The sequence below is a fragment of the Gobius niger genome (genome assembly GCF_951799975.1).
Source record: "Gobius niger genome assembly, chromosome: 9".
NCBI classification, from domain to species: domain Eukaryota; kingdom Metazoa; phylum Chordata; class Actinopteri; order Gobiiformes; family Gobiidae; genus Gobius; species Gobius niger.
The window spans coordinates 24,408,976-24,433,334 of record NC_136860.1 but is presented as its reverse complement, the minus strand read 5'-3'; the positions used below and the strand labels follow the sequence as shown (position 1 = coordinate 24,433,334).

The window sequence follows — 24,359 nt, the reverse complement described above, 5'->3', positions numbered from 1 at the left end:
TTCCTGAATACGAGGGATGGGGTGGCGATCGGGCAAAGTCTTTTGGTTCAACAGCCGGTAGTCCACACAAAGACGAAGGCTCCCATCCTTTTTCCGGACACAAACAATAGGTGAGGAATATGAGGAGTAGGATTTCTGGATCCATCCTCTACTCAGCAGATCTTGGATGTGTGTTTTCACTTCCTGATAAAGATGACGTGGGATTGAATTGTAAGTCCTTTGCACTGGGGTATCATCTTTGAGCTGAATATTCATTTCCAGTCCTTTAATACATCCCGTATCCCACTCATCCTTAGCAAACACTTGACTCTCTTCCCTCAGCATTTGGCGTACCTTCTGTTGTTGTTCTGGAGAGAGATGGGTCAGGTCCACAGGAGGATCCCACAGCTCATTCAGCAGCACTTGAGTCGACTGCTCTTCTTCAAGTGTGGTGCTGCCCTCTTCTGGAGATAGTGATTGCTTAGGCTCCAGGGGACACACACTATTAACACTATGCAGCCAACCAAGGGTGGTGCGACCACACAATGTAATGTCTCTGTCAGTATTATTCTCCACAGCCACAGTGACACGTGCATTGCCTTGGGGGATAACTATGAGCTGCTCTCTCACTTTTAATCCATTTGGCCACGGAAACTCCGGGTTGGGTTCCAGCAAAGCATAGGATCCACCCCCATGGACCAGTCCACAAGACACGTTCATGATACTGTTTTTGGGAATTGTCACCGGGCGTCGGCTGAGGCGAGCGATGTGAGGGCTGTCCTCAGGCTTATGCTGCTTCAACACAGACAGGACAGCATGAGCCGTTCTGCGGCCTACATCTAGTGCTGAGGAAAGTCTCTGGGCCATGTGACCAACTGGATTGCAGTTCTCTGAATTGTCACTGGTCAGGGCGAGTTCCTCTATGACATTGAAGCCTATAATTGGACGCTCCAAGTCACTGCTGGCCACCAGGACAGGTACAAGCACGGACTGCTCACTCATCCCTGGGACAGCCTCGTGAGAGAGAGTGAACTCCACCTCCATCCATCCTTTGTAGGGAATCTCTGTTCCATTAGCTGCAGACAGGCTAAATTCCCCATCCTCTAGGAGCTCTGCTACAGGCCTCACCAGGACATCTGGTAAGTATTTATTTTTCCAGTCCACTCCAACAATCGACACCTGTGAGCCACTGTCCCATAATACAGTTGTATCCACATTATTGAGGAAGGCTCGAACCAGGCATCTTCGCCCCACTAGTTTAGCTGTCTGTCTTTGCTTACTAGTGAGAGGTGTTGTCTGGCTGAACTGGGCGTCGGTCTTACCAAGATGTACCTTAGTCTCAATCTTATTTGACGAGGCTGAGACATTGGTGCCCTTGCGACAGCCAATGGCCCAGTGGTCAGCACTCCCACATTTATAACAGTGGTCACACTTGCCGTGGGGGTTGGTGTCCTGGCAGCGTTGACACCTCCCGGTCGTATGCGGTCGCTGTTGTGGCCTGAACCTCCTGTTGAAATGTCTGCTAGGTCCCTCAAGGCGTGGTGGTCCCGGAGCTGGAGCTTGATGGAGGGTAGAGAGCTGGTTTGTAAGGTGTTGTATAGCCTCACAGATGGCTTTATTGCCCTGGTCCACTTTATCCAGGAGCGTCTCACGTTTGGGTGGTTCGCTGGGCTTGGTGGCATCCGTGGTGGACATCAGGGTGTTGCTCTCTCTGCTGTAAGTATAATCCTCCCCCACTGCTGCTACTCTCGCCCCCCTTGATTTTGACATGGAGGCAAACTTGTTTTTCCTTTCCACTTCTAGAGTATATGCATCAGTGACTTTCTCCAGGAGAACCTCATCCACCACCTTTGGGTCACGTAAGTATGGCTTTAAATCAGCCCGGACAGTGTCATCAATCAAACCAGTAAGCACTGTCTGAAGAAACTGGTTTTGGATCAGTTCAGAGCTATACTTTAATCCAAACTCAGCCCTTTCTGATGCAAACAAAATTTGCTGTCTCAAGTCCATAGCTCTCATTACAAACTGTATGGGTGTCTCCCTTGAGTCTTGTGCTGCCCTAGTGAGACAGTAATACAGTTCTGTTGCATCCTTTTCAATAAAATGGGTTCTCAAAATTTGCCTCAATGCCTGAAGAGAAAGGTCCAGTCTGCTCTCAAGGTAACTTTTTAATTTTATTCCCGGAACAATAGCTTGGATTACAGCCTCCACAATATCAGCTTCACTGTATCCTTTCTTCAGGGCTTTTTCAATCTGTCTCTCTAAACTTGTATATCCAAGTTTGTCTTTTTGCTGTGGTTCACCAATTTGTCCAACAATTTTAAAGTCTTTTCGATATAACTGATGAACAAATGCAGGACTGGCATTATAGACAGGAATATTAGCAGCAGACACGGGTGCGTTGGGCACATTTTCATTGCTGGGTGCAGTACCTGATCTTTCCAGCAGATGGAGGTCTGGTGTTATAGAACGCGTCAATTCATCAATGCGATCTCCGACCTTCAGCAACAGAGACATTCCTTCGTCCTCCAGCGAAATCACGTCTTCTCCTTCCAAATGTTGTAGGATAATCCGTCTCATTTTGCGAGGTAGGTTCTTGTCCTCTTCGCTTACAGGTAGCTCCAGCATTGTGCATAAATTAGACAGCTCCATAGCAGGTAAAGTCAATAGTTTCCCCTCGATCTGTTCCAGCGTACTTTCCCAGATGACAGACATTTTCCAAATGGCAATAGTCACGATTCACCGTTAATGCTTTTACCTTAGCTCGTTTGGTGACAGAGTACAGTTTGTGAGTAGTTAGCCGTGCGCCGCCGTAGTGGGCTATCAGCTGTCGGCTTGTAGCTACAACTCCGATCAGCTGTTGGTCAAATAGCCGCTGTCCATTTGCGATCTCCAATCCGGGTCACGGCGCCAAGATTTATGTTGCACTCTCCAACAGAACAGGCGTAAACTTGGATGGTTTGCAACTTTATTTAGTCCAGTTCGTTGTACATATTGAGGCACGCTTGGACCAGCGTCACCATAGCGCACACACCAGGCATCACTCACTACTTCCCGTGGGCGTGGGCAACCCACTTTTGTGAATGAGCCCCACTCCTGGACTCCACCCATGGCGGTACATGTGATCGTATAGTGAATAATTTACACTTTTTACCAATAATAAATAACAGTGAAATCTACATTTGTTTTACCAATAGATAAAATAGATGGGCTACAAATATCTGTAAATCAAGCACCATTGCACTCATCCTCTCATTTGTTCTTCTCTCTCTGCATCTGTCCATCTCTCCACTTGGGCGGCGGGCGTCCCACAGATCACCGTGTCAGAGGGGAGATCCTGTCTTTCAGCGTCGGGATCCAAAGCCCAGAAAACACACATTTTCAGAGACAACTTTGGCCCCTTAGTCAACAACTCTTCTCCTTCCCATGATGCTTTGCCTGGTTCTATTATGACAGGTGGTCTGAGACTAAGGTGTGTGTGTAAGTGCCGCAGATGGGAACGCAATTAACACGAGCGAGTGATAATCTTGTGGTTTGGAAATTGTTTTGGGCTTTTTTTTGTTGTTGCATTTTGTCAGTATATATGTTGTGCTGGACAGGAAGCTGCAGAAAAGTGTGCATTTATTTATTTCACAGTGATTTTGGGGGTGGGTCTGTTTACTCATGGAAGAGTTGTACCTCTTAGTAAAGATTTCCTGATGAAGTCGCAGAGAGGGGAGGTGTAAAAAGCTGTAGAAAAGATGATGCAGATGAAAAATGGCGGTCTCAGTCGGAGGGGCGTGTGGTGAAAGCCCAGCGTCTTCACTCATCACCTGAGTGGCCTCTCACCGGCTCTGCCCCGGCTCTAACTGACAGACGCCCGCTTTTAACACTCCAACTCCCTGTGCAATACAGATTAAGACAATGCTTTCACTGTTGCCTACTACTGTATAATGTATAATCGTTGGTTTCATTAATGTGACTCAAATCTTATACGATGTTTATGTGCTTTAGGTTTTCATCTGTAAATATTATGCGCTATTTGAAAGGAGGCACATACTGTATATATTAATATTGTTTGCTTTCATCTGAAATCTGTTTTTGGGATGTTTTTGGATGAAGACATTTAAAAACAAATCAACCAATGAAGCATTCTGAACTAATTGTCTTGAAAGTGGAATCAAACTGTGTTGAACAAAGACATTTAAATAATATTGTGGATGTTCTTTGGAAAGACAATAAAAAGCAGTGTCTTTCCCTTTGAGACTTGTCATTCTGTCACTTGATATTATTTTGACTTATTACCATTAAAAGGGCAGATTTTTATTTTTTTGCAGAACTCAGCCTTTTCTGGATTTTTAGGCGTGTCTGCTGTCCAAAAAAAAAGGAAGGATGGCAACAGTGGGTGGCCTAAAAACAGGAGCTGAACATCTCTCAATCAAACAAACACACGGTCTACATCACCTGTGTCCAGATCTCCTTTCGGCCGGCCGTGAGAGAACATACAGGTCTAATCTGATGCACCGAAGCCACGGCCTCAATGCCTCGGGAAATAATAATGAATATGGAATGATGGTCTGTATTTCGTGCTGCAAACACAACCAGATGCTCAAGGTGAAGGGAGGAATCGGGAGCAGATGTGGCTAACGTCAGGAGAGTGCCCTCCAAACATACTGTAACCCAAACCTGTATAATCAGTCATATAGAGCGCACACATGGACAGTGTGCAATGAGCAAAGAGGAGTTCTGCAGCTGTTCTCAGACCGCCCTATTGTTAAAGAGCCTCCAAGCCAGACACAACAGCATCCAATTAGCATCAGGGCAACGGCGAACGATCATAAGGCACATGCCCCACACATTTCTGTAGGTGCTTGGGGCTGCCAGAGAGCGTGCAATGTCATATTATGCCATCGTGTGCGTTGACTACAATCTGCCTGATTTTTATGCCACATATATACCTATTTCATAAATGTAAATAAGAGAAAAAGTCGGAAAAAACACCTTTACGTCATGTCATTGCTTCCATTGCATTCAAAATGATGTCAGGACAAGGATAATGTTATGTATCTTGTTGACCTTTTGGGGAAAAAAGGGATAAAGAAACAAGACACATCTGGAAGATATAGAAAGACGAAGGAAAGGCATAGACGATCTAGAAAGATGTCAGACCATGTGGGAATAAATAAAATGACCTTACATTTGCTGACTCATTACATCCACACAGCCCCTATATGCTGAAGCTACCATCTGGCTGACTATGTACCCGAATCTCTATCTGGTCTTCTGAAGTGATAATTCCTCCAACAATCCACCCACATCACACCCAAAAGAAGAACTTCAAAAAAAAAAACCTAGCTCAGATTACACTATTTATGCAGCAACTAAACCAGTAAAGTTCACATTTACTAACATTGCATTTTAATTGCAAAAAAGATAAATAAGTTTCACTCAATTCAGAATTATTACTTTGAAGCTCAAATTAAAACTCAATAAAACTCAGAATCCTACGTTTAAAACTAAAATAATGACATTAAAACTCATATTTTTAAAACTCATAATAATAGCTTTAAAACTCATAGCCTTAATCACTTTAAAACGTAAGCATGGACAAAATAATGGATACTTAACCCCATTAGATGAATCATCTCGTTTTCAAGGGTCCTCAGGATCACATCTAAAGAAGAGGAAACAGAAAACTGCAGAGAACACTAACATACTCCACACACCCGGATGCATCTGCACACAAACGTATCCATTTTTGCTCTGTCCCCATTTTGTGTTTGTAATATTTATATAAATATTTTGAATAATGTGGTTTTTTTTTTATGTTTTTGAATACAAAAAAGTCACCGTTTTCTCGTTTGACATTACTGAGCCACCGTAGCTTGAGATGTCATAATCCAAGATGGCGCCTTCCATCAGGCATAACATAAACCGTCTCTTCGGTTTCATTCACAAGTTTAACTTCATCAAAAGGACATTATGCGCTTCGGTCCCGCTGGGAAATAAGGTAAATGATGTGATATAAGCGTCTGTCGATGTGCTGCTTGATATGAATGCCTGCCTTCGCTTGGATTGTCGCGGCGCTCTTCCTCTGTTTAATAAAAACAGTCTTTTTAAATTCAGGTTTTCTCATTTTAGTCCGAAATATTCGAAGAGACGTCATGCATTATTTACACGGGGGGATCGATTAAAGTCCTCTCACCGACTGCAATCCCAAGCACGCATTTGCATTTCCTTCTGAAAAATACGCAGGGAGTTCTCTGCATTATGGGTACGCTTAAACCTAAACGATGCAAATATAATAACCCCTCCCAAAAAAAAACACGACGTGCTGCCTGCAGGCCTCTCAAAAAAAAAAAAAAAAATAATAAAAAAATAATAATAATAATAATAATAATTATTATTATAATAATTATAATAATTATAATAATTATAATAATTATAATAATAATAAATAAATAAATACAAATTAATGAAATAGAATAAAATCAAGTCTACTTTTCTTCTACCCAGAATCTGCTGATACAACAAAATACAGCCCCTTTTCTATTAATAATGCATCAGTAGTCACTTGTGATCAATTAAGTAGTAGCTACGTAAATACATGACCACAACATATTAAATGCATTTTAGAATAGTAATATTGTTAGTTAAGCGTTTTGGCAGCTGTTTCTAGTTTTCAGTAAGTGACTTAAGATGAAAACCCACCCTTTCCCTGAGTGAAATGCATTCTGGGAAATGCAGGAAGTAGAAAGCTTCAGGCACGTGGAAGAACATACTTGTTTAGGCTGAATTCAATGACTAAATTTTATTTCCCAAATTGCTCTTAATTTTTTTAATTTTATTTTTTTACTGTATTTAGTACAATGTTTTCTTCTACCTTCACTGCAGTCTCTGGTTTCCTGCTGTAGTCTGGCGTGTGACATCACCTCCTCAGTATCACAACCTTCTGACTGTAGTGCCTTTAAGAAATGTGCCATAACTCCTGGAGAGTTCTCCATTACTGCACAGCTGCCTGACTGTGGCAAATGGGGTGTTAAGGCAAACAACGACTCCCCTGGCTCACCTAAGACTAACCACCTCGTTTCACTAAAAACAACCAGGCTAATTATTGCGCTGTTCTTACATTACGCCGCAATTAGAAATGTCGTCTTTGTGCTCACAGGTCTTTTGCGAGTTGATGTACGAGCTGAAATGCAGTAGGGCCTTAGCCACAACCTGTCTGTATTTAGCTGTGTCTGAGGTCTCTGGAGAGGCAGCAGAGGTGTGCACCGAGGTGAGGAAGGGAAGGAGCATGTCTGTAATGCTTCATTAACAGCAATAACAGTACAAATTACGTGTTAGCCTGCATTTGTTTTAATTTTCTACAAATTGATAGTAATAACAGAGGTTGCTCTGAACCAGACTGATAGAAAACACCTTGTGGCTGAAAACATGAAACCGACTTTATTTGGAAATATGCATTATAATGTAAAAATAAACAACTAAAAAGCATTCTGAAATGCCACATATAAGATAGTGAAGAATTACCCTGTATTTCTGAAGTCTTTCTGATCTGTAACTTATTCACAGGAGAATGATTATTTCATTGTCTATTGTGTCCTTTCCTATTTGGAAATTATGTTCAAATTGGCCAAATTTGAAGTGGATTGTTGTGAGCTATGCTTTAGTTTTATTGCTATGCTAAATGGCTCAATGTTCCCGATCAATAACCTTTAATACATGTTGGTCAGAGATAATGTACATCTGGTATTTCTATGACTTTCTGACCTGTCCATTGAACATTGTGAGAAAATTGCTTCTCCGTTTTCCCAAATACAAGTGTACCTACTCGGATGTCCAGCATAACCATAAGAGGCCAAAGGGAAACATGGCCTCCTTTTTAGGATGTTCATTTATTGCCCTTTTCATTTCTCAACTGTCAGAAACGAATGCTTTACCTCCATCTGTGTAAAACTGTCGTAGCTTTGCAGTTTGGCTCCACTCCTTGAAAACTCACTATACGCCAGGTTTTACGTCTTGTTGCAGCATAAACTAGGTCTGAAGTCTCAATGACTTGGCTGAGACATTGTAACATATTTTTAACTGTCTTGTGCTTCCAATGAGTTGGCAATTCTGGGAAAGTATTTTGATACAGTGATTAAAATGTACGAGCTGTGCATTGAGTTGCTTTTCAATGTGTGACACCTGACATGCTGCTCATTAGGTTAAATCAAACATGTGACTGTTGCTGCAACAAAGGAGGACTATGAATACATGTATTACATGTGCACAGAAAGTGATGGGGATATGATGCACATCTTTCACATCAGTGGATCTCACGGTTTAGTGCTGCTGTCTGTGACAGGATGCTTTTGTTTCTTTACTTGCATGATTTCATCAGCAGTTCATTCAGGCTGTTACTGATAGACAGCATTTGTCATTGGTCATAACCCTCGCAGTGTAACTTTCTAATGAGCCACACTGCAGTTTCCTGTCTGGCGTGGGCCTGCTCCTGGTTGAGCACGAGCCTGATTCTTCAGAAGCTGCAGCCTGTTAGGGCCCGGTCATCCTCCCTTACATGGTTATTTTTGGAGCTGCGTCAGGCCCTGTCTGCGGGGAGTGCTGTTTTTGAAGGGCCTCCAGTCCCATTAATCAGCTCAGAGACCCCACGGTGCAAGCGGGCCCCGAGCCCTGGCGGCCACACTGCACTTTTCTGTTCCTGTACCCCCGCTCTCTGCACAGTGTGAAGCTCAGAGGAACCTCATCAATCTCACCTGTCCCACACGTCAACCGCAGATTTAATCAAACGCTCCTTTAGGGCCTCTCCCTTTGCTGCCCCTCGCCTGCGCTCCTGGAGGAAAGAGAAACTCTGCCCAAGCCTTTACTCAGTTACACTCACTCTTTTAAGTCTCATATTTAACCTTCTTTTCAACCTGAATATCTATATTTTCACAGTTTCATGTTTTTGTGTAGAAGTCTGATCTGTGGTTGTGTGCCTTAAGCTGCAGTGTATTCCCACATTATCCAACAGTTAAACACATGCTTGTGTGGATGTCAGGGTGCAACACTCACCCCTGTTTCCTGGTGATACCGGGGTGAGGCCCTGCTCTGCTGGTCGCCTTCTTTAACATCCCCAAAGTGAGACCAAGACAGAGGGGAAGAAAGATTGTGGTGCAGCGGGGGAGAGTGTGCCAGGCTGCATTTCAGCATGATGCCGGTGTTAATGGGGTGCATGGGGCGCTATAGTCCAGAGAAACAACACTGCACCCTGTGTTGTGCAGGCGGGTGGCAGCGCCAGGAAAAGCATCCATTCTTGGAGCAGAGCTGGTGAGACCTGGAGCTCTTCTTTGAGGGTACAAAGAGCTGATGGTAATTCACAGCGGGTTGTGTGGCGGTGCTCCCAGTGGTGACTTTCAGATGTGTTGAAACTGGCTGAGGTAAATGGCAATGACGGACACTCCTGCTCTTCAGCCCCTCAGCGAGAGGCATGTCAGTGGGCCACTCTGCAGCCTCAGCTCTGGTTTGATGTATGATCTCTGTGCTGCAGCCCTGGACAGATCTGAGAAGAGAAATGCACCTTTTTTGAGAAGGTCAACTTTAGCATGATATCCATATCATGATTAATAACACAGAGGCGTGAAAGTATTTGAGCAAACTTCAAGTCAAAGCCTCGCACATTTAGATAGATTCCTTTCTCATAAGGTTATAAACAGGAATCGTCAGCACAGTGTCTACTTTGATACTGTATTTTTTTTTTTTACTGTTGTACTTTTACCTTGTTTTGACCTTTAAAAGTATACTTAAAGTAGTAGTTTTAAATAACTTTGTTGAGTGCGTGGCTTAGCTGTTGGAATGATTTGATTTGAATTCATTTATGTAATATTCATTAATGTTGGTGTTCGCGAAACCCGAGTGTTAATTCTAATGGAAAAGGAAACTGTTCAGCTTGATATTGCTCCTTTGTTTAATAATGTAGTGTCCTACGATCTGCTGATGATGGATTGTGCTGGCCCTACATTGAGCCAAGCAGAGCTGTCATACTCGAACTGGCTTACACCCTGGATGTTGATATAGGCATAGACTACGACATGTGCAGACATATAACCCTGGCCCCCGAGGACTTTACCACACACATATGCACCAAGACAAATGAACACAGATTCCCGGAAAAGTACAGCAAGTGTGAAAACATGGCCTATAAGTGTGGGTAACCTCCAGACTGTCGCACCATAATGCCTAATGTATTTAACACATGGCAGGTATGGGCGAGTAAAGCTCTCAGCACAATTACTGACTGCATTATGCACGGTGCAAGTCGAATAATCAAACCAATACATCATCATTTACATTTTTAAATATGAAATACAGCATATTAAACAAAATATATTTACTTAAACACTTTTTAGCTTTTTATTTAGAGGAGGTTGGTCTTGGAATAAATGCTTTAATGTTGCGCAGAGTAGAAAGCATTTGTTGTTGAAGCATCTATCTCTTGAACCATATGGAGACATTAATATTAACCATACTTTTTAAGACAACATTAATATACAAATATATTAAAACATTGATATATTATTGCCAAAACAAAAATTAGGAACCAAAAAAACAAATAAATAAAAAATAAGCATCCGTCATGTCCAGAGTTCTACAAGTAAGGTTTCGTTTTTGTGACACAGCTCGTTCTTTTCACCTCGTGCTTCTCGTCCTCCGCTGATATTAGCTCTTTGACATAAATTGACTCTCACAGGTCTGATGTCTTTCACAGTGGTGGTACGCTACATGATAATATTTTATGACGGTTGGCTGTATCCATTACAACCATAATTGCTTTACAACATTTTGCTGTCTCTTCTGTCATCATGCAGGACCTGATTTACTTGGTGCAATAACCTCCTTTTGCGGCTGAGGAGCCTGTTTTGAAGGCGCATTAGTCGGGCCTACACTAACGGGGCTGCGTGATGGCCTGTGATTGCCCAGTGGCCGGTTAGCCGCAGCGTTGACTCTCATTTTGACACACGATTGGCTCAAATGACACCATTACCATGTCTGCATTGCTAATGGCTTCCCCCGGGGGCCGTGGTGCAAGGGAACATGCGTTTGGCGTGTCGGCTTTAGGCGAGAACACACATGAGCCCGACTCTGGGCTGGTCCGCTCCCAAATCAACCCTGACACCTCTTAAGAGCCCCTCAGCATCAATGGCGGCGCAGTGCAATTACCCCGTCTGTAATGACATAAGCACCCAGTTCCTTCCTGCCCGGTGCTCCCTCAGGCCAGGACAGCAGACACTGTGGACTGGGCAGGCCTCTGCAGTCGTTACCTGATCCAGAGAGAGAGATGGAGAAGTTTTGACCAGGTTGAGGTCAGAAAGGACCTTATCTGATGGAGGGTTTGTAACTCTTTAGGATTATGTGTTATGTAATTCCACGAGCTGTCACAGCTGACGAACAGAAGAGGAAGAAGAGACTGACAGCTCTGAGTTTGAGTGATCGTTCTTGATAAGTCTTTGAGGTGCAGTTCTTTGAAACATGTGATGGGCATTTGGATTGAAGGCGATAACACAGGGAGCCAGTGGGAATAGCTCTGCTGAAATTTCTAGCTGTTGCTGTTTACCTCCTATCAGCACATCACATTTAAATAAACCAAGCTTCATCACGAAAGCTGGAATGAGTAGTGCTACGGAGTTGCTCAGAGAGGGCTGGCTGTAAACCAATCCCTTGATTATTGCATCACAACTAACCAAAGTGATGTCATGTTTAACACTTCTTTAGTATAGTAACTGGTGAATGATTTGCATAGGTTTTTTAAGTTTGCTGTTGCGACCGTATTTTACAAGGCTTGGGAATGACATGAATGGTAAACAGGCTATTGGACCAAAACTAGAGAGGACATGATCAAATGCGGAAGTTCATTTGTAAGGCATTTAACTTTGTTTGTATCTGTTTAGTAATTAATAACAAAGCCCATCTTTTCAATTCGGTAAATAATTATTATACATACTTTACCACAATTCAAACTGATCCATATCAAATATGATATGCTCAGCAAATTTGACACGTTTCTGCTCTTTAGAGTTCCTCTGGTTCTTTTTAGGGAAAACTACAGAAACATGTGACTAAACGGAGCAGAGCAAAGCAGAGCATTCTCCTCTACCGAGCATGCTCTGCCCAGTACAAATACAGAGGTTTCTAATTGAATCTTGTGTTTTTGTGTTCTACCAAACCCAAACATACAGTGTGTAACAGCCTGTGAGTAAAATGGTTGGTTACACGACTTATGGCAGTGCTCTTTTGAAAGCCAAGCCTCAGTGAAAGCAGCTGATGCCAGATGAAATGAGGCGTTCACGTTCAGTCCGAATCTGCAGGAGAAAAAGAAACAAACTTTATTCAGTGCTATAAACAGTGTGGCCTCCCTTCAGCTGTCCTAGTCATACAAACAGCGTTTTAGCACACCGAATTTGGTCCATTTGATCTACAGCGCTCTTTCGGCAACCTTCCTTCAGTTGGAAGAAGTGTCATTGTTGGCCGGCGAGGTGATGCATTCTTTGTGCAAAATGTGTCTTGGAGAGAACAGAGGTGCTAGCTTTGGAGTTAGCATCTGGCTAAATGAAGCATGACTGCTGCCGGCTTACAGTCTGCTAACAGTTAATGCTTGACACCCTGGTCACTGTGGGCGTCCAAGACAATGTGTACGCTTTGAATTAATCGCATAATTGTCAAACAAAAATGTCGACCTTCTGTATAAAGAAATGTCCAGCTGTTTCAATTAAATATCTATTAGTTATTTACTTTATTTTAGTGGTTGAAAACTTTCTGAACCCCTAATGCCTGCAAGCTTTCTTTAAAGGGATATTTCAGGATTTTTTTTTACATAAGGCCTCATTTCCTAGTTATATAACCAGAGTGTTGTTGATTTCTGGAGATGTTTGTTAATTCATGCAGTCAGTGCTTATTTAAGAGTTTAGTGGTGCTAGGCTCGCGCATGTCTATGGTATCTAGTAGCCTGCATTAAAAACCTCTTCAGAGTTATCTGGTAGTCCTCCAAACGTTGCCATATCTGATTTGTAGAAAGCTCCTTTGTGAATTCCACGTCTAATAATGTGCATATAAACAAAATACTGCAGATCCGGCAACCGAGCAGATCACTCCGCCGCTGCGTAGCTTACAACCAGGAAGCTGATGCTGCTCAAATGTATGTTCTTTTAAATGCAAAATGGTTATATTTAAAAAAAAAAAAAAAAGGATTCAGTCAACACAGAACTTTATATCGGTAGTCTGGTGTTATAAGTGATTTGGCTCAGGTGCACTGTGCTTGGGTCAGGTATTATTTTTATGCAGGCTACTAGTTACCATAGACATGCGCTAGCCTAGCACTAGCCTAGAACCACTAAACTCTTCAAATATAAGGACTGCATGAATTAAAAAAAAAAAAATCTCCAGAAATCAACAGCACTCTGGATAACAAGGAAATGAGGCCCTTTGTCAAAAATCCTGAATTATCCCTTTAATGCCACAGACTTGATGCAGAACAGTCTGGTAGGTGTTCATCTCTGAGTGTTTTTATTTTTTCGATTCTTTTCCAGGAGGCCTCAGTCGATTGCCGCGTCTTCTCTGGGATCCAGCCCACAGGGACCCCCCACCTGGGGAACTTCCTGGGGGCTCTGGAGAACTGGGTATCCCTGCAGCACCAGTACCCGCTGGTCTTGTACAGCATTGTAGACCTTCACTCCATCACCCAGCCCCAGGACCCACAGCAGCTCAGAGCCAACATCCTGGACATGGCAGCCAGCCTGTTGGCCTGCGGCATCGACCCGGAGAAGGCCATCCTCTTCCAGCAATCTCAGGTGAGTGGGATAACCGTTATTTGGATACAAATCAAAATTGATCTCTACAGACATGTATGGGACTTTTCTGTCAACTCTCCTAAACACGTTCTACATCTAAAACGTTCTAATCAGCGTTGCAAAATGTGTGCAGAAATATTACAGTTGGATAAAGTGGCTCAATCATATCATCAATGACACTGTTTAAAGAACTTTATTTCTTTAACATAAACAACACATTGTAATAACAAGGGTTTCTTGCTTCTACACAGAACATTTTTTCTTACTATTGATCTTGTTGTACTTAAATATGTTTATCGACCTGTACAGTACATTGGAGCATTTGATGGATGAAAGTTCTTGATTTTTTTTTTGGCATCTCTATTAAGGCTATGGATTTCACCTTCGCTGTTTGTACAAGTTTATTTTTCTGCTGTCAACTGCTGTGTGTTTGTTGACAGACATGTTGGCTCGCCTCTAAACGTTTATTTGATCAGCGCTGATTCTTATCTCTGCTGTACACTCTGCAAATTCACAGAGACTATGAAAACACACAACTGCACAAACTTAGTTCATTTTTCACCATTAGATACGGTAGAGACTTTTGCCACCGAATCAGGTGAGCTAGTCTGAACTGATTTTGATGCTCTTATATGTGGCACTGCTTAAAACGGGTCAGAGCTCCAATCTGCTGTGATACAAAAATGTACACACTCACAAGAAGAAATTAATTAAAAAATGTATTCGCCTTTGGTAGTATGCTACATTCTTGTTGTTCTTCATCTTTAGGAATGCACTAGGAATTAAATTGACCCTCAACTAACATTTTAAAATGTACACACTCCCCTCTGTCATATATAAGACCGTTAACCTCTTACTCCCCACCTTAACTAATCACATGTTCTCCAGTTTGGCATCACCCAAAGCTCCTTGAAAAAGGCATCGAAATAGCAACAAAAACGAGGATGAAAATGCACAAAAATGTGACAAAAGAGCGACAAAAACATGCTGGAAAAGCCGCAATAACAAAATATAACAGTGACCAAAACAAAACATAAAGGTGACAAAAGACTGACAAAAACACGACAAAAAAGCGACATAAAAAGATCGCTTCAGATTATGGTGTGCTCATTAAGTATTAATTAGTATTAGTAATCATTTTAGGGTTAGGGTAAAGGTTAAGGTCAGGGTTAGGATATGGGTTGGCTATGAATAAGAGTATTAATAATGGCCTATTAGTATGTTAATAGATAAAAGTTTAAAAAGCAGTGGGTTAATACTTTACAAGCATATTATTAATGCTTTTTAATACCTTATTGGTACTTAACGAGCACACCTTAATATAAAGCGTTACCAAAGAGACGAAAACACAACAAAAAAGAGACATAAAAAGAGACGAAAACACAACAAAAAAGCAATGAAAAAAGCCACAAAATAGTAACAAAAAAGTTACAAAAAAACAACAAAGCAGCGACAAAAAAGTGAGAGAAAAGTAACAATAACACAACAAAAAAGGGACAAAGAGAGTCAAAAATGTACAGACAACATGACACAAAAGCACCAAATAAAACTATGACAATGGAAAGAGACGAAAGCATGACAGTTTTCTTTCAAATGAGGCAATTGCACTACAGCTCTCCATTCGAGAAGCTTTTAGTTTTGGGCAAAGCCGAACTGGAGAAAAAGCACTCGGTTCAGGCAAGAGGTTAAAGCGTAAGACTTTTTCACTACTGTATCCGATCTGATGTAGCGCTTTTCAAAACAAGAAAAAGCCTTTATTTTAAAACTGTTTGGTCCATCTGTGTTTGTCTGCCCTCCCTGTGCCCTTCACACAGCCCTATTTTTGCTCATATTTAGCTTCATGCCACATAACTTGGCAGTGAGGTGACCCTCCAGTGTAACACGCCTGCACACATGTCAAAATATGGTGACGGCCCAAAGAAAACATTCACTTTTATCCAGAACTGGATTTCAACTGGGGATAAGCTGAAGTTACAGTCAAGAAGCAGAAGAATTTGGCCTGCTTAATGCGAGTCTCTATATGGTTTTATTAGACTTGTCAAATTACAATAACGTGCCATGATATATTTTGATTTGGTCTGTGTCTCGCGTGTGTGGCACTGCTATTGGTGTCACTGTAATGCCCGTAACAAGCCGTAACATTTGTATTGGTGTCTTCATTACCACGCGCTGAATAGAGGCCTTGTCTGTCCCAAAGCCCTTGAATCATTGGACCCCCGGCTGGAGCGTAAACCGGAGCCATCCCTGTGTGTGCGCTCATCCACATCTGTCCCATCTCAGGCCCGTCTGTGTAATGGACACCGGCGGGCCCACATGTGGCTCCCAAATCCTGCTTTATGTCCCTCAAGCTGCTGATGTCATGCCCCCCAGGACGCTCCGAAGACTACAGGGGAGAAGAAAAATATTATACAGCTGCTATAATGTACTCATAAATAGAAATATTGTAAAAACGACATAGGCAATTTGTATAAAAATCCTGACCTCAATCCAGCCGACGATTTAGCCACTACTTCCTGAACGAGCCTTCAGAGCCTTCACAAACATATATGACCTTGTAATTGTAAGAAAATTATTGTTTCGTCAAATCTAATTTACAATATGGTTATTGTTTAAAATATTGTGTTACCTGATGTTTATCTGATTATATTAGTAGCACAAGGATTTTTAACCTCTTAACCCCCACCTGAACAGAGCACATTTTCTACAGTTTGCTCTTACCCAAATTTAAAAACGTCTTTAAAAAAGCGTCAAATTAGTGACAAAACGAGACAAAAACAAAGATGAAAGCACAAATAAAAACAGCCACAAAAGAGCAACAAAAAAGCTCCCCAAAGTGATGTCACGTGACTTGCACAAACATGTGACAAAACGGCAACAATAAAGCAAAAAGAAGTAACAAAAAAGCAATGAAAATGTGACAAAAATACCACAAAAGGGCAATTAAAAAGTGGAACAAAAACGAGACAAAAAATAACCCAAAAAAAGCTATGGTAAAAAAAGTTACAGCAACCACATTGGGTCTGAAAGATACAGTATATCGTTATCGTATTGATATCGAGATATGAACATTCAAAACATTAAAATCTAAAAAGCAAGATACAAACGATATAGATTTTCATCAATAAAACTGCCCTCTTTTGTTGTTTTTATATTTCTGAAAAATGCTTGGTCTTCACCTAACCTATAGTTGTATCATATCGATATCGAGATATCTGGCCTGAATATCGAGATATAAAATGTTGTGTGCAAAGATCCGCTTAGATCAGTTAGGTCTTAGCTTTCAAATGAGGCGTTACACTGGTCTAAAGACTCCAGTCCAGAAGCTTTAAGATTTGGGTACCGCTGAACAGGAGAAAATGTACTCAGTTAGGGTGGGGGATAAGAGGTTTATCTTATATTCGTTGTCACAATTCTGCAGTTCGCTTATCTGCCACTTGGAGGTGCTATGAAGGCACCCTCCTCTTCAGCCTAACAGTGTTTGGGCCTGCGATGTTAGACTGAAATGTGCCACACACACTTAGCCAACTGAATATCCAAGGGGAAAGGCAGGATTAAAATGTAATGTTTTCTAGACCCAACATTTCCAACAATTTGTTCCTGAAGTTCTGGTGAAACTTGAGCAATTGAAATTCCTCAAAAATTATCCATATGTATTTGTCTCTTGCAGGTGTCTGAGCACACTGAGCTGTCTTGGATCCTCGGCTGCCTGACCAGTATGCCCCGCCTCCGACACCTACCCCAGTGGAAGGTCATTTATTTTACATATTGATATTTCCATAAGAGGCGAGGAAAATAACAGATGCAGTGGTAACAGTTTTTAGAGCGAGTAGCCTTTGAAGATTTAAGGTCATTCAGGCCCAGTTAAAATAATCCAGTGTGCTTCATTCTACATTATTATAATCAATCAATCTTTATTTCAGACTCAAAAAGGTCCACGTGTAAAAGAGACAGAGAATATACTTTACAGTGAACAAAAGATGCAAAAGAGGGTTTTAAGTTCACATTATTAAGAAAAACATATTACACTTGTTATTAACAGCACTTACTACAGTTTCATGCTCTACAGCTGTTTTTTTATTCAATTCGAAGCCTTATTGAATTGCACTTCATCTACTCCAAATGATCTCTCGCTGCGCATCCTGCAAAAAGCCCGAAATATCTTACATTTAATGGAGCCTGTGTCTTCATATCCCGTTACCCGCAGTGGTCAAATTATTTCCCCACCGACATTATCGCCATTGCAGATCAACTGTATGCGTTTCATGACTGGATGTTTAAAAATCACTGATGTAAGACTCTGCAATCACTGGACCTGAGGATACCCGTTCTGATTATGAAATGATGTATCTAATGTTTCCCCGGAGAATATTCTTCCATTATTGGCTTCATACTGATTTCATTATTGCCATGTCTACACTTAGCATGAATGTAATAGCTGCAAATGGCTCTGTTTTCCTCTCCTTCTGTATCTGAATGTAAAGTCTGTTTACCATCCGAAGCCAGGTTTCAGATGCCAAATGTTGATGCTAATTTTTAATCCATCAGTCTCCTGTTTATCCAGGGTCAGGTAAATTCAATATGCAAATGTAGCATTGCTGTATGTGCACATAGGCTGCATGTTGGCACAAATTAGAAATTCCCATAGCGTTCGTAACAAAAACTCATCTGTGCTGTGTGAAAATTTGGCAGAGGCAGGAAGCCAAAAGTATTTACTCGAGTAACGTTCATTTATATTAATTTTACTCAAGTGAAAATGACTAAAGTAAGAACAGTATTTGGTGAAACTCCCATGTTAGTACTGAGCAGTTGTGACTGTGGAAGGTCTGATTTACGTTTCCATAGTGACGGATTTCGACGAACAAAACCTAAAAAAGCGAAAAGAAATATATTGTGATCGTTTGATGCACAATATAGACATAAATATGAATAATATATTGAAATACTTCTTCAGATATGGTACAAACATAAATTTAAAGCTTACTTGAGTCGAAGTAAAAGGCACCGTTATAAATCTACTGTCTGAAGTACAATTCATTCACAAATAGTTACTCAAGCTCATTCACTGCAACAAACAGGTTGTAACTTTCAGATAAAATATGATTCACATATAAAGTATGTATGAATGGATAGGAAGCTGCCACTTTTTGCATAGTTTTATCTTGATTTGCCGTTCTCTCCCGCGCTGACGTGTTGTTTGCGTCCTCCATTTTGTTCCAACAGATCAAGAGCAAACAGAAGAGCGAAGGCAGCGTCGGTCTGTACACGTACCCCGTCCTGCAGGCAGCCGATATACTCCTCTACAAGTAAGGACGGGGGGAAAACAAATAAAGCACTTAAGCCTTGGAGCCGGTTAAAAGAAAATCCATGTTTTCATAATCTTACCTCTCAGAAGAGAAGACGACATCTCCTCAGCCCGCTCACATATGCACTCACTGTGTTCACGAGCAGCAGATCAATCTTGTGTATTGAAAGCCTGCCCAGTCCAACTGTGCTTAGTCAGAAAGCCAGGAGTTTATTATGAATGGTGTAACTGTATGTGTCTATCGGTTTTCCAGGGTTGCAACTTGTAGGGGCATTTCTGAACAGGAATTTCACTTTTAAATTGATGTCCTGTAAATTCTAATATTCCTTTTAGAGATATCGACATGGGTGCAGCAGTTACTAAAAAATTGTAAACAACTTGATTATATATTATAAATTAAAGGCATATAGTCAGGGCGTTATATGCATCAGGATAAAAAGGCACGAGTGAATGATATCTCTATCCAGAAAGAGACATAATGGATTGCTTCCTCAGTGACAGTCAAAGGGTGAGCGCTGCTGTCTTTTATTTCCTGTTGCCTCTGTGCTGTCTGTGGAGCCTGCCCCAGGACACACTCTCTTTGTCTCCTCAGGTCCACTCATGTCCCGGTGGGAGAGGATCAGGTCCAGCACCTGGAGCTCGCGCAGGATTTGGCCCGAATCTTCAACAACCGCTTCGGCGAGCTGTTCCCCGAGCCGCGCACACTGCTGAGTAAGAACACGGCATTTTAAAACAACAACGCTGCTGCATGCCCTTTTAGAGGCATCAGTGCCATATTTCTAAAATAGCTTTGCTGTTTTATGATGACTTTAAGTTTGGAAATTGTTGCATAATCTTGCTAAATAATGATTAGACCTCTCGTATATATAAAAAAGCAAAAACTGCAATAATAGAGCAAAACTATTGTATCCAGTGTTTTCTGGTTTTGTGTTGAATTGAATTATAAATAGTAATAATAATATTAATAATAAAGTTCAGTTCATAAAATGACACTCTACTGTACTGTCTCATGTTACTGCGCAGCACACACAGTAACATGATGCCCATCGTAGTTCTGCTGCTTACTCACAGGTATTCACCATAATCAGAGTCCCACAGGATGATGAAAGCCCTAGTTGGAGTCAGTCATGTACTGCGCAGTGTTGATTAAGTACTTTCTGCCTTTTTTATCTGAATAAGAAAGTGTTAACGTGTTTGTGTCGATGTCCTCATTATGACTCCAGCAATGCCACCTAAATGAAAGCTTTTTACTCAGTAAAGATCGTTGAGATAGGTAGTAGCTGGAAACAAAGCCGACATTTGCTGGGTATAAAAGCTTCAAAGATCTTGGGAAGATCTATTTGATGAATAGGAAAAGAAAGGAAACTCTTTTCCGCTCGTCCCGTCACACACAGATCTGTCTGCTTCGCACACTCAAAGCACTGGACAAAATCCTTCATCTGTTTCCAGATTTTTTGGGGATTCTGCAGAATCATTTCTGTCTCACATTAAAATTGGTCTCAGTCCATTCTCTTATTTTTTTTTTTCCTTCTTTTATGTAAAATTTGTTACATGTCATATTTTTACCAAATGTCAAAGTATGTGCGATGCCGTGTCTAGAAAAAGACTTTTTGGATCAAATGAAGTGTGTACTATGCAGCTGCTTTTTCTGATAAATACTGCAGTTGTGATTTTATTTGAAAGTCAGAATTCAAAGAAATGCACATTTTAAACGCATTAACATTTGAGAAAAGACAATGTGAGCGGCAAACCTTATCACACACATTTCAGATCATGTAGAAGTGTAAACTATAAGGTTAGCAGGGTTTAGATAATAATTCCTAATGAACAGATTTTGTTGTTTTACATTAGTTACATTAATTTGCGTCAGTTATGATTAACTGTGCAGCCCTGTTTCATAAAGTTTAATAATTGTTTCATTTGTCCCCGCAGGTTCCACCCGGAAAGTGAAATCCCTCCGTGACCCATTGTCCAAAATGTCAAAGTCCGACCCCAACAAAATGGCCTCCATCACCATCACAGACCCTCCTGAAGACATTGCTCTCAAAATCCGCCGGGCAGTGACAGACTTTACCTCAGAGGTGACTTTTGACCCGGAGACCCGCCCAGGCGTCTCCAACCTGGTGACGATCCACGCTGCCATGGCACAGATCAGTGTGGAGGACGCCGTGTCCCAAGCCAGGGGAATTGACACAGGAGCCTATAAGAAGCTGGTGACCGAGGCAGTGATCGAGAGACTCACCCCGATCAGGGAGGAGATCCAGAGGTTGAGTGCAGATCACACTTATCTGGAGTCAGTGCTGTTACAGGGGAGTCGAAAGGCTCGAGAACTGGCAGCTCCAGTGCTGAAAGAGGTTCGGCACAGGGTGGGCTTCTGCTGATGTTAACACTGTAATCGTAATAATAATAAATTATCATATATATTTTTTTTATCTGGATGCTCCTCGCTGTCTTCATTTGATAAATACATTCTTCATAAGGAACGTTTTTTTGTTCATTGCTACCCCAACTATCTTTACGGGGTTTATAATCACTTCAGAACATTGATGTTGGTTTGAGTTGTCTCTTTAGATTTTCTTGATGCATTCAGATGTAGAAACCAGCTTTCTATTGCGGAATCCATTTTATGCAGTATATACATGTTTTTAATTATTCTAAGGTTTTTTTTTAGTCAGTTTAGTCAGATTACATTAACACAAATCAAATAAATTAATAAATGAATTATAATTTGAAGCACCTACTTAATTTGAAGTCCTGTATTATTTTGTTTTTTCTTAATGGTGGAAAGTCTTGAGTAAATAGTAAAAGCATATGCGCATTTTGCACATTTTTATAATTTCGGCAGCGAGCTAGCAGGTTGTTGCTTTTAGTATTATTACCACAGCAAACATTTGCTTTGTTAATGTAACGTGTAAACTTTACTCTATCCATCGCTTTCATTGTTTCATTTCAGTGTAAACAAAAAAAAGGCCTTTAATAATTACTGTTTCTAATGCAGCAACGTATGCACTTTAAAAAATATATATATATATTTTGTGGTATACACACTTACAATGTCTAAAAGATATTGCGCAAAGGCACATGTGTTCAATCTTTTTTTTTCCTCCAGAACATTTTTTTAGTAATTGACTTGAAGTTCAACAGAATGTTCCCATTTTGTTCTAAAACTTCAACATTTACAGCCCATAAATACAAACTTGTACTGTATAATAGAGCGTAGCTGCAGCAGGCTGTAAATCACACTGAGCTGTATAGGCTTAGGTCTGACCAATATACAGCAGATTAGTGCTAAAATAACTGCACTGTTACAGAAATCATGCGGAATAAAGGTGCAATAAAAGTGTGTTTTAATGCAATAGGGCCTTGGTAGTAAATGGAAATCCGCTGTGAAAAAGCTGAAAGTGAGACATTTTACTATGGTGTAAGGCTGAGACCTATGAATGAAATAACTCAAAGAGGAAACCGTAAACCTTCACCTGCTCTCACATAATCTCCCTTTATGTAATGCTATACTGCCGTTTAATATAGCTCTTGCAGTCAGTAAAACCTGTACCTACAAATGTGCTCATTTGTTTTCAGTGTTTTCTATTGTTGGTTTTAAAAGTAATATTATTAATTGCACTTCTCAATCAAGCATAACTGGCAATCACTGACAACAAATAATTAGGCCTAGCACTAGTCAGTCATTTTAATTCGTATATGCTCAGATCAATAGTAAAATTGTCATGCCTATTAAGACGTGTTTCACATTTCTGTTTTTTCATTATTATTTTTTTATAATGCGGGCCGGTCGAGAGCGCACAGCTGCGCCGCGGCTCTGTTCCCTGTCCCAGCCGCGTACACGCGCTCCCTGTGGAAAACACGGATGTCATCGAGAAAAGCGTTTGTTTCCATCGACGCGCAGCGACGAGGCGTTAATCAGACAAGTGTTTGACAAAAAGATTGTCATGAACTAATAACCCCCCACAAACCAATCTCAGTGGCCCCTTAGAGCGCGCAACGGACCTGAAAGTTGGTCAGGAGCCTTGTCTGTGTGTGAGACGTTGAAATAATGTGTGGACATAAGCTAATAAGCAGCATACTGCAATCCGTATAAAATAATGGACCTAACAAATTCATTACCTGAAAAGCTCATGGCCAAAATGAACAGCCTCAAATTTTACTTTTCAAAAGGCGCAGAATGCAGGAATTATTTCTAAAAATAACATATCGCCATTGTTGCATAAACAATATTATATTTTTTTTCTTGTGACTAATTATTGATGACAAGCCCGGATATGATTAAGATTAAACGGAGTCCCGCGTTTCGGGCTCTGTATTTCCCAGGGACAGGTTATACTTTTCATTCTATCTTTCTCTTTTTATTTCAAAATGTGTTTGTGCACTGCAGTGCGCGTCTTTACGAACCTTTACCCTACTTTAACAGGATCTCGAATGTGCCTTGTCTTCTATCCATGATTTATTTCACTATATCGTTTTATACTGATGAATTATCTTAACCTACACGGGACATATCTCCGAGTTTAGGATCACATAGGCCTATATGGACGAGCCACGACCTGCGCCAAATGTTCAGTGACTGTCTTTAATTTTGCATCAAGGCTCACCGCTATGAAAGCAAGCACCAATTATAATAACATTGGTGCTAACTTTATTGTGATTGCTTTCCCTCAAAATATTGATTGAGGAAAAAATACAAAGCAAATGCTCTGGCTGATGATGAATGCAATGCTTCAATTAAAGGTCCCCATCTTTAAAACGCGTGGTTTATGGGATGTTTGTTCGTGTGTGGGTTTGTCTTTTAATCAAAAGACCCTCGTGCGTAAAACCGTGCCGTGTACACTTCCTTTCTCCACAGCTCCTTGAGTCCGATTGCAGCTGTCCACATTTAAACAAGGCTGTGAAGGACTTTTCCTAAAACACTTCATATTGTTGGACACAGCGCCTCGGATGCGCCATTGTTAATTTGCCCAAATTGCGTCTGTAAATGTGGATCAAATATTCAACCCAAATACACTGTCAGTTTCTGATTGATTTTAAATCCGGTGTCTTTGTGTCAAGTGTAATGACATAATAAGCCTGTATTTTTGACATATGCGACCAGTCCGAGACCCGCTCAGACTGTGCTCCAGGACGCGCGTCAACGCACTGTGCTGATTGGACAAAAAGTTTCCTCTTCGCGTCAGCGCGCGCTCATGATTGGCCGCTCTGCTTTGCCTGGGAGTTAAGAAAAGGGCCGCCCTTTGCTTCTGAAAAAACTCCTCCAGAAGTGG

The 24,359-nt window shown here is 41.2% G+C and overlaps 1 protein-coding gene across 1 annotated transcript; it reads left to right on the top strand.

Annotated features, from left to right (window-relative positions):
- The first annotated feature begins 5,850 nt into the window (after positions 1 to 5,850).
- Positions 5,851 to 21,693, top strand: wars2 (tryptophanyl tRNA synthetase 2, mitochondrial). The gene is made up of 6 exons (XM_079562785.1): positions 5,851 to 5,968; positions 13,524 to 13,784; positions 17,452 to 17,532; positions 19,005 to 19,087; positions 19,679 to 19,797; positions 21,019 to 21,693. The coding sequence occupies exons 1-6, from the start codon at positions 5,864 to 5,866 to the stop codon at positions 21,465 to 21,467; spliced, it is 1,098 nt and encodes a 365-aa protein (XP_079418911.1). The 5' UTR covers positions 5,851 to 5,863; the 3' UTR covers positions 21,468 to 21,693.
- The last annotated feature ends 2,666 nt before the right edge of the window (positions 21,694 to 24,359 follow it).

Bases quoted from the DNA above. Each gene is read 5' to 3' on its own strand.
- wars2 (XM_079562785.1), top strand. From the start codon at position 5,864: ATGGCGCCTTCCATCAGGCATAACATAAACCGTCTCTTCGGTTTCATT. The intron at 13,785-17,451 runs GTGAGTGGGATA...TGTCTCTTGCAG, and splicing joins TCCTCTTCCAGCAATCTCAG to GTGTCTGAGCACACTGAGCT. The intron at 19,798-21,018 runs GTAAGAACACGG...TTGTCCCCGCAG, and splicing joins CGAGCCGCGCACACTGCTGA to GTTCCACCCGGAAAGTGAAA.